This window comes from Bufo bufo, chromosome 1 (assembly GCF_905171765.1).
Source record: "Bufo bufo chromosome 1, aBufBuf1.1, whole genome shotgun sequence".
In the NCBI taxonomy this organism is placed as follows: domain Eukaryota; kingdom Metazoa; phylum Chordata; class Amphibia; order Anura; family Bufonidae; genus Bufo; species Bufo bufo.
In genome coordinates, this window is record NC_053389.1 from 836,253,465 (window position 1) to 836,265,550 (window position 12,086).

General features: G+C 52.8%; 1 protein-coding gene across 1 annotated transcript in view; it reads right to left on the reverse strand.

The window, feature by feature from the left end:
• Positions 1-11,299, reverse strand: part of LOC120986661 (insulin receptor substrate 1-like) — a 38,607-nt gene extending 27,308 nt beyond the window's left edge. The window contains exon 1 of the mRNA XM_040415327.1: positions 10,671-11,299. Within this exon, the coding sequence (XP_040271261.1) occupies positions 10,671-10,995 (325 nt within the window). The 5' untranslated portion in view covers positions 10,996-11,299. The remainder of the gene's footprint in view (positions 1-10,670) is intronic.
• Between the last annotated feature and the right edge of the window lie 787 nt (positions 11,300-12,086).

The following is a 12,086-nucleotide window of genomic DNA, read 5'->3' on the forward strand; positions in this document are numbered from 1 at the left end:
CAGCACAGAGGAGGAGAATACAGATCATGTGTGTTACATACACAGCACAGAGGAGGAGAATACAGATCATGTGTGTTACATGCACAGAGGAGGAGAACACGGATCATGTGTGTTACATACACAGCACAGAGGAGGAGAACACGGATCATGTGTGTTACATACACAGCACAGAGGAGGAGAACACGGATCATGTGTGTTACATATACAGCACAGAGGAGGAGAATACAGATCATGTGTGTTACATACACAGTACAGAGGAAGGGAACACGGATCATGTTTGTTACATACACAGCACAGAGGAAGGGAACACGGATCATGTGTGTTACATACACAGCACAGAGGAAGGGAACACGGATCATGTGTGTTACATACACAGCACAGAGGAGGAGAACACGGATCATGTGTGTTACATACACAGCACAGAGGAGGAGAATACGGATCATGTGTGTTACATACACAGTACAGAGGAAGGGAACACGGATCATGTGTGTTACATACACAGCACAGAGGAAGGGAACACGGATCATGTGTGTTACATACACAGCACAGAGGAGGAGAACACGGATCATGTGTGTTACATACACAGCACAGAGGAGGAGAACACGGATCATGTGTGTTACATACACAGTACAGAGGAGGAGAACACGGATCATGTGTGTTACATACACAGCACAGAGGAAGGGAACACGGATCATGTGTGTTACATACACAGCACAGAGGAAGGGAACACGGATCATGTGTGTTACATACACAGCACAGAGGAAGGGAACACGGATCATGTGTGTTACATACACAGCACAGAGGAAGGGAACACGGATCATGTGTGTTACATACACAGCACAGAGGAAGGGAACACGGATCATGTGTGTTACATACACAGCACAGAGGAAGGGAACACGGATCATGTGTGTTACATACACAGCACAGAGGAGGAGAACACAGATCATGTGTGTTACATACACAGCACAGAGGAGGAGAACACGGATCATGTGTGTTACATACACAGCACAGAGGAGGAGAATACAGATCATGTGTGTTACATACACAGCACAGAGGAGGAGAATACAGATCATGTGTGTTACATACACAGCACAGAGGAGGAGAACACGGATCATGTGTGTTACATACACAGCACAGAGGAGGAGAATACAGATCATGTGTGTTACATACACAGCACAGAGGAGGAGAATACAGATCATGTGTGTTACATACACAGTACAGAGGAAGGGAACATGGATCATGTGTGTTACATACACAGCACAGAGGAAGGGAACACGGATCATGTGTGTTACATACACAGCACAGAGGAGGAGAACACGGATCATGTGTGTTACATACACAGCACAGAGGAGGAGAACACGGATCATGTGTGTTACATACACAGCACAGAGGAGGAGAACACGGATCATGTGTGTTACATACACAGTACAGAGGAGGAGAACACGGATCATGTGTGTTACATACACAGCACAGAGGAGGAGAACACGGATCATGTGTGTTACATACACAGTACAGAGGAAGGGAACACGGATCATGTGTGTTACATACACAGTACAGAGGAGGAGAACACGGATCATGTGTGTTACATACACAGCACAGAGGAGGAGAACACGGATCATGTGTGTTACATACACAGCACAGAGGAAGGGAACACGGATCATGTGTGTTACATACACAGCACAGAGGAGGAGAACACGGATCATGTGTGTTACATACACAGCACAGAGGAAGGGAACACGGATCATGTGTGTTACATACACAGCACAGAGGAGGAGAACACGGATCATGTGTGTTACATACACAGCACAGAGGAGGAGAACACGGATCATGTGTGTTACATACACAGTACAGAGGAGGAGAACACGGATCATGTGTGTTACATACACAGCACAGAGGAGGAGAACACGGATCATGTGTGTTACATACACAGCACAGAGGAAGGGAACACGGATCATGTGTGTTACATACACAGCACAGAGGAAGGGAACACGGATCATGTGTGTTACATACACAGTACAGAGGAGGAGAACACGGATCATGTGTGTTACATACACAGTACAGAGGAGGAGAACACGGATCATGTGTGTTACATACACAGTACAGAGGAGGAGAACACGGATCATGTGTGTTACATACACAGTACAGAGGAGGAGAACACGGATCATGTGTGTTACATACAGAGAACATTACCCATAGCAGCCAATCACAGCACAGCTCTCATGCTTCGTAGAGCGCCAGATAAATGAAGGCAGCGCTGTGATTGGTTGCTGAGGAAGAATTACCACTTGATTTCACATGTCTGCCCCCTAGTGTCCATAACATGTACTACATCTGGTGCCATGTGGAGAACATAGGGTTAAAACACCAGTCCCCAATTTATCTGTCAGTAGTGCAGACTACACTGCACTGATAGCTCCTGAGATCTGCAGAACATCACACGTTCTACCTCCTGACAGATAGATAGTGATATATCCTGCAGATTATTACACGACTGACCTTTTTAGAGATCTGCAGAACATCGCTCTGCCCCAGGGACATCTTAGATGGGAAAAAAAAACACCTCTACAGGAAGTTATTAATTAAGGGAGTGACGTTCTGCAGAAAAACAAGTGTTCTGACGCCATGATCACCATGGATACGCACCTTTGGTAGATGCAGCTTTGGTAACCATGACAACTGTAAGGCTTTGGGGCCTAAAAAGTGTTAGCTTTTCAGAACAGCCGAGGTGGAGGTGAGAGGTAAAGCTATTGGGGGACACAGCAGGCAGCAGACCCCCACCCCAGGGGGACACAGACGGCAGCAAACCCCCACCCTAGGGGGCAGACAGGGGGACACAGCGGGCAGCAGACCCCCACCCCAGGGGGACACAGACGGCAGCAAACCCCCACCCTAGGGGGCAGACAGGGGGACACAGCGGGCAGCAGACCCCCACCCCAGGGGGACACAGACGGCAGCAAACCCCCACCCTAGGGGGCAGACAGGGGGACACAGCGGGCAGCAGACCCCCACCCCAGGGGGACACAGCGGGCAGCAGACCCCCACCCCAGGGGGACACAGCGGGCAGCAGACCCCCACCCCAGGGGGACACAGCGGGCAGCAGACCCCCACCCCTGGGGGACACAGCGGGCAGCAGACCCCCACCCCTGGGGGACACAGCGGGCAGCAGACCCCCACCCCAGGGGGACACAGCGGGCAGCAGACCCCCACCCCAGGGGGACACAGCGGGCAGCAGACCCCCACCCCAGGGGGACACAGCGGGCAGCAGACCCCCACCCCTGGGGGACACAGCGGGCAGCAGACCCCCACCCCAGGGGGACACAGCGGGCAGCAGACCCCCACCCCAGGGGGACACAGCGGGCAGCAGACCCCCACCCCAGGGGGACACAGCGGGCAGCAGACCCCCACCCCAGGGGGACACAGCGGGCAGCAGACCCCCACCCCAGGGGGACACAGCGGGCAGCAGACCCCCACCCCAGGGGGACAGCGGGCAGCAGACCCCCACCCCAGGGGGCAGACAGGGGGACACAGGCGGCAGCAAACCCCCACCCTAGGGGGCAGACAGGGGGACACAGCGGGAAGCAGACCCCCACCCCAGGGGGACACTGGGCAGCAGACCCCCAGCCAAGGAGGACACAGCGGGCAGCAGACCCCCACCCCAGGGGGCAGACAGGGGGACACAGCGGGCAGCAGACCCCCACCCCAGGGGGACACAGCGGGCAGCAGACCCCCACCCCAGGGGGACACAGCGGGCAGCAGACCCCCACCCCAGGGGGACACAGCGGGCAGCAGACCCCCACCCCAGGGGGACACAGCGGGCAGCAGACCCCCACCCCAGGGGGACACAGTGGGCAGCAGACCCCCACCCCAGGGGGACACAGCGGGCAGCAGACCCCCACCCCAGGGGGACAAAGTGGGCAGCAGACCCCCACCCCAGGGGGACACAGCGGGCAGCAGACCCCCACCCCAGGGGGACACAGCGGGCAGCAGACCCCTACCCCAGGGGGACACAGCGGGCAGCAGACCCCCACCCCAGGGGGACACAGCGGGCAGCAGACCCCCACCCCAGGGGGACAGCGGGCAGCAGACCCCCACCCCAGGGGGCAGACAGGGGGACACAGGCGGAAGCAAACCCCCACCCTAGGGGGCAGACAGGGGGACACAGCGGGAAGCAGACCCCCACCCCAGGGGGACACTGGGCAGCAGACCCCCACCCCAGGGGGACAGCGGGCAGCAGACACCCACCCCAGGGGGACAGCGGGCAGCAGACACCCACCCCAGGGGGCAGACAGGGGGACACAGGCGGCAGCAAACCCCCACCCTAGGGGGCAGACAGGGGGACACAGCGGGAAGCAGACCCCCACCCCAGGGGGACACTGGGCAGCAGACCCCCAGCCAAGGGGGACACAGCGGGCAGCAGACCCCCACCCCAGGGGGCAGACAGGGGGACACAGCGGGCAGCAAACCCCCACCCTAGGGGGACACAGCGGGCAGCAGACCCCCACCCCAGGGGGACACAGTGGGCAGCAGACCCCCACCCCAGGGGGACACAGCGGGCAGCAGACCCCCACCCCAGGGGGACACAGCGGGCAGCAGACCCCCACTCCAGGGGGACACAGCGGGCAGCAGACCCCCACCCCAGGGGGACACAGCGGGCAGCAGACCCCCACCCCAGGGGGACACAGTGGGCAGCAGACCCCCACCCCAGGGGGACACAGTGGGCAGCAGACCCCCACCCCAGGGGGACACAGCGGGCAGCAGACCCCCACCCCAGGGGGACAAAGTGGGCAGCAGACCCCCACCCCAGGGGGACACAGCGGGCAGCAGACCCCCACCCCAGGGGGACACAGCGGGCAGCAGACCCCCACCCCAGGGGGACACAGCGGGCAGCAGACCCCTACCCCAGGGGGACACAGCGGGCAGCAGACCCCCACCCCAGGGGGACATAGCGGGCAGCAGACCCCCACCCCAGGGGGACAGCGGGCAGCAGACCCCCACCCCAGGGGGCAGACAGGGGGACACAGGCGGAAGCAAACCCCCACCCTAGGGGGCAGACAGGGGGACACAGCGGGAAGCAGACCCCCACCCCAGGGGGACACTGGGCAGCAGACCCCCACCCCAGGGGGACAGCGGGCAGCAGACACCCACCCCAGGGGGACAGCGGGCAGCAGACACCCACCCCAGGGGGCAGACAGGGGGACACAGGCGGCAGCAAACCCCCACCCTAGGGGGCAGACAGGGGGACACAGCGGGAAGCAGACCCCCACCCCAGGGGGACACTGGGCAGCAGACCCCCAGCCAAGGGGGACACAGCGGGCAGCAGACCCCCACCCCAGGGGGCAGACAGGGGGACACAGCGGGCAGCAAACCCCCACCCTAGGGGGCAGACAGGGGGACACAGTGGGAAGCAGACCCCTACCCCATGTGGACACAGCGGGCAGCAGACCCCCACCCCAGGGGGCATAGAGGGGGACACAGCGGGAAGCAGACCCCCACCCCAGGGGGACACAGTGGGCAGCAGACCCCCAGCCAAGGGGGACACAGCGGGCAGCAGACCCCCACCCCAGAGGGCAGACAGGGGGACACAGCGGGCAGCAGACCCCCACCCCAGAGGGCAGACAGGGGGACACAGCGGGCAGCAGAGCCCCACCCCAGACGGCAGACAGGAGGACACAGCGGGCAGCAGACACCACTCCAGGGGGTAGACGAGGACACAGTGGGCATTTGACCCCTGACTCAGAGAAGGTTTTAATATGTCCTGTAATCGGAGAGTTCAATTACAGTAGTTTTAGAATACAATAAATCAGGGAAGTCACCCACTAAGACTGTTCTGCTGCACCACAATGCTATATGCACACACAGTCCAGACTACACCATGATCTGTATACACACAGTCCAGACTACACCATGACCTGTATACACACAGTCCAGACACTGCTACACCATGACCTGTATACACACAGTCCAGACACTACTACACCATAACCTGTATACACACAGTTCAGACACTGCTACACCATGACCAGTATATACACACAGTCCAGACTACACCATGACCTGTATACACACAGTCCAGACACTGCTACACCATGACCAGTATATACACACAGTCCAGACTACACCATGACCTGTATACACACAGTGCAGACACTGCTACACCATGACCTGTATACACACAGTCCAGACACTACTACACCATGACCTGTATACACACAGTCCAGACACTGCTACACCATGACCTGTATACACACAGTCCAGACACTGCTACACCATGACCTGTATACACACAGTCCAGACACTGCTACACCATGACCTGTATACACACAGTCCAGACACTGCTACACCATGACCAGTATATACACACAGTCCAGACTACACCATGACCTGTATACACACAGTGCAGACACTGCTACACCATGACCTGTATACACACAGTCCAGACACTGCTACACCACGATGTGTATACACCCAGTGCAGATACTACTACACCATGACCTGTATACACACAGTCCAGACACTGCTACACCATGACCAGTATATACACACAGTCCAGACTACACCATGACCTGTATACACACAGTCCAGACACTGCTACACCACGATGTGTATACACACAGTGCAGATACTACTACACCATGACCTGTATACACACAGACCAGACACTACTACACCATGACCTGTATACACACAGTCCAGACACTGCTACACCATGACCTGTATACACACAGTCCAGACACTGCTACACCATGACCAGTATATACACACAGTCCAGACTACACCATGACCTGTATACACACAGTGCAGACACTGCTACACCATGACCAGTATATACACAGTCCAGACTACAGCATGACCAGTATACACACAGTCCAGACACTGCTACACCAGGACCTGTATACACACAGTCCAGACACTGCTACACCATGACCTGTATACACACAGTCCAGACACTGCTACACCATGACCTGTATACACACAGTCCAGACACTGCTACACCATGACCAGTATACACACAGTCCAGACTACACCATGACCAGTATACACACAGTCCAGACTACACCATGACCAGTATACACACAGTCCAGACTACACCATGACCAGTATACACACAGTCCAGACATTGCTACACCACAAAGTGTATACACACAGTGCAGACACTACTACACCATGACCTGTATACACACAGACCAGACACTGCTACATCATGACCTGTATACACACACAGTCCAGACACTGCTACACCATGACCTGTATACACACAGTCCAGACACTGCTACACCAGGACCTGCATAGACACAGTCCAGACACTGCTACACCATGACCAGTATACACACAGTCCAGACACTGCTACACCATGACCTGTATACACACAGACCAGACACTGTTACATCATGACCTGTATACACACACAGTCCAGACACTGCTACACCATGACCTGTATACACACAGTCCAGACACTGCTACACCAGGACCTGTATAGACACAGTCCAGACACTGCTACACCATGACCAGTATACACACAGTCCAGACTACACCATGACCTGTATACACACAGTCCAGACACTGCTACACCATGACCTGTATACACACACAGTCCAGACACTACTATACCATGACCTGTATACACACACAGTCCAGACACTACTACACCATGACCTGTATACACACAGTCCAGACACTGCTACACCATGACCTGTATACACACACAGTCCAGACACTGCTACACCATGACCTGTATACACACAGTCCAGACACTGCTACACCATGACCAGTATACACACAGTCCAGACTACACACAGTCCAGACACTACTACACCATGACCTGTATACACACAGACCAGACACTGCTACATCATGACCTGTATACACACAGTCCAGACACTGCTACACCATGACCAGTATACACACAGTCCAGACTACACCATGACCTGTATACACACAGTCCAGACACTGTTACATCATGACCTGTATACACACACAGTCCAGACACTGCTACACCATGACCTGTATACACACACAGTCCAGACACTGCTACACCATGACCTGTATACACACACAGTCCAGACACTGCTACACCATGACCTGTATACACACAGTCCAGACACTGCTACACCAGGACCTGTATACACACAGTCCAGACACTGCTACACCAGGACCTGTATACACACAGTCCAGACACTGCTACACCATGACCTGTATACACACAGTGCAGACACTACTACACCATGACCTGTATACACACAGTCCAGACACTGCTACACCATGACCTGTATACACACAGTCCAGACACTACTACACCATGACCTGTATACACACAGTCCAGACACTGCTACACCATGACCAGTATACACACAGTTCAGACTACACCATGACCAGTATACACACAGTCCAGACACTGCTACACCAGGACCTGTATACACACAGTCCAGACACTGCTACACCATGACCAGTATACACACAGTCCAGACAATGGTACACCATGACCTGTATACACACAGTCCAGACTACACCATGACCTGTATACACACAGTCCAGACACTGCTACACCATGACCAGTATACACACAGTCCAGACTACAGCATGACCAGTATACACACAGTCCAGACACTGCTACACCATGACCAGTATACACACACACAGTCCAGACTACACCATGACCTGTATACACACACAGTCCAGACTACACCATGACCTGTATACACACAGTCCAGACACTGCTACACCATGACCAGTATACACACAGTCCAGACTACACCATGACCAGTATACACACAGTCCAGACACTGCTACACCATGACCTGTATACACACAGTCCAGACACTGCTACACCATGACCAGTATACACACAGTTCAGACTACACCATGACCAGTATACACACTGTCCAGACACTGCTACACCAGGACCTGTATACACACAGTCCAGACACTGCTACACCATGACCAGTATACACACAGTCCAGACAATGCTACACCATGACCAGTATACACACAGTCCAGACTACAGCATGACCAGTATACACACAGTCCAGACACTGCTACACCATGACCAGTATACACACAGTCCAGACTACAGCATGACCAGTATACACACAGTCCAGACACTGCTACACCATGACCAGTATACACACACACAGTCCAGACTACACCATGACCTGTATACACACACAGTCCAGACTACACCATGACCTGTATACACACACAGTCCAGACACTGCTACACCATGACCAGTATACACACAGTCCAGACTACACCATGACCAGTATACACACAGTCCAGACACTGCTACACCATGACCAGTATACACACAGTCCAGAACCGATGCGTGAAAAAAAAAAACGCTCCTGTGCACAGCCCCACTGAATGAATGGTTCAGGATTCAGTGCGGGTGCTACGAGTTCACGTCACGCATTGCACCCGCCCCAAAAACTCACTCGTGTGAAAGGGCCCTAAGAGTAGTGGGCACATTATTGCCCCCTATTAGTACCCCAAGTTAGAATAATTCCGCCCATTAGTGCTCCCAGTTAGAATAATGCCCCCATTAGTGCTCCCAGTTAGAATAATGCCCCCATTAGTGCTCCCAGTTAGAATAATGCCCCCATTAGTGCCCCCAGTTAGAATAATGCCCCCATTAGTGCCCCCAGTTAGAATAATGCCCCCATTAGTGCCCCCCAGTTAGAATGCCCCCATTAGTGCCCCTAGTTAGAATAATGCCCCCATTAGTGCCCCCCAGTTAGAATAATGCCCCCCATTAGTGCCCCCAGTTAGAATAATGCCCCCATTAGTGCCCCCAGTTAGAATAATGCCCCCATTAGTGCCCCCCAGTTAGAATAATGCCCCCATTAGTGCCCCCCAGTTAGAATAATGCCCCCATTAGTGCCCCCCAGTTAGAATAATGCCCCCATTAGTGCCCCCCAGTTAGAATAATGCCCCCATTAGTGCTCCCAGTTAGAATAATGCCCCCATTAATGCTCCCAGTTAGAATAATGCCCCCATTAGTGCTCCCAGTTAGAATAATGCCCCCATTAGTGCCCCCAGTTAGAATAATGCCCCCATTAGTGCCCCCAGTTAGAATAATGCCCCCATTAGTGCCCCCCAGTTAGAATAATGCCCCATTAGTGCCCCTTCTCTGTTTCTCACTCCATTTGCTGGCGCCGCTGTGAACGCCCCCTGCTGACTGGATGTGCAGGACCTGCCTCCAGCGTGATGACGTCTCGCAGGTCCTGTCCTTCAGTCAGCAGCGCCAGCAAATGGAGGAGGGGGGCTATTATTATTTTAATTAGCACAGGATGGGGTGGGTTTAGGGGGAGGTAAAGGCCGCACTAATGAGCGCTCATCAATAGCAGTGCTGTTACCATCGCTAGTAGAAAATAATTACCGGCACCGGCAGGGCCACTAAAAGTCCAGACCAGGGGGCCACATGCAGCCCCCGACCATCTGGTGACATATGTCATGTATTTAGTATATACTGTATGTACAATACCCCATAAATACAGCATTTCAGATGGTAATACCCCCGGGATTCCTTCTGTCTGACAATATGTCCCCCAACCAGAAAGGTTGTGCCCCCCTGGTCCAGACTCATATGTAGTGTGGTGCACATGTGGCTGCTGATAGATCTGCTGTGTACACTGGCGCCCCCCTCTGGCACATGGAGGAATGGCGGTTGTCATTACCTTGGGCCTGGAGTTCTTGGATGGCTTGGTACCAGGCGTCCTGCTCCTCTTCTCCCTCGGTGGACACGCACAGCCCCCCGTCCCGTGTGTACAGCACCAGGAGATGTCTCCTCTTGGCATCGGCTCTCTTGTTCACTCCAAATGCTTCCTCTAGGACGATTGTCCCCCGTGGCCCCCCGGAGCCGTCCCCCAGCCGAAATTTCTTCTCATTCTCATAGTACTCCAGACGAGCTGCACCCCGAGAGCCGGGGCCTCGCAAAACAAAAAATCTCCTGCGCATGGACTTCTGTTTGCGCAGATAGCCGCACTTCTTCACGTCATCCATTGTCGCCTGTTTTTTTGGTTTATTTTTTAATTTACATGTCCCAGAAAAAACTAAAAAAAATCTAGAATTCCTTTCTTTCCACTAAAGTGTCCTTACAAAAAGCACCAATTCCTTTAATAGATTTTCCAGGCTCCGTAAACAAAAGGTTTCCCTAAGAAAAAAAAATTTGATTTTTTTTTTTCTTATCTCCCCCCCCCCCCAGAAAATCTGCTAAATATTCGGGGAGTCTTTAAATCCAGACTCCGTCCCTGAAAAAATGCAGCTTCCAGTGGCGGCTATTACACAGCCCCGCAACCTGAAAAATAAAAATATACTAAATATTTTAAAAGTGCTGTTTTGCTTTTTTAGACCCACTCAAAAAGAAAAAATAAATAAATTTGAGCAATATTTTTCTAAAATATTTTTAAATGACGACAACAAAAACCTCAAGACCCCAAAAAATTAATTTTACACTTAAAAAAATAAATAAAAAATTCTAAGCATACAAAGGTTTCAGTCTATGAAGCGATCAGCGCCTTCAGGCCCCGGGGCACACATTAGCACGTTGAGTACTGCTACATAAATCAGATTGTGCAACACACCGCTTCCAGGCAGTGAATGGATTTCCCTAAAACAATGGCCACTTGAATTTTTTTTCCCCCCTTAAAAAAAAGGGATTTATTCAACGTGAAGGAGATTAATGTCGGGTCTTCATCAAATCTCTGCAGAATTTCAAGCAACTTTTTGAAAAAAAAAAAAAAAAAAAAAAAAAATATTCTGGGAACTTTTTGTTTTTTTACCAAAACAAAAATAATAATTTTAGTGCAGAATTTTTTTTTTATAATAGTTTTCAATTTCTCTATAGTAGACGAGTAAAAAAAAGGCGCAATGAGGCTGAAAAAAACCTAAAATTCTGTTCTAATCGGTTAAGAAACGAGCGCAGACGGCAGGGAGAAGGCACAGTCCGCAAGCGTTTTTACGGCGTCCGTCCGTAATAATCTTTGGAAATACTGTAATAATTCACACAGTGATTTGCAGCTTAAAGATCGCGAAGGGGGGAAATCAAAAAATAGGTTACTAGCACTTTAAAAAAAAAAATTTGCAGTTTCAGC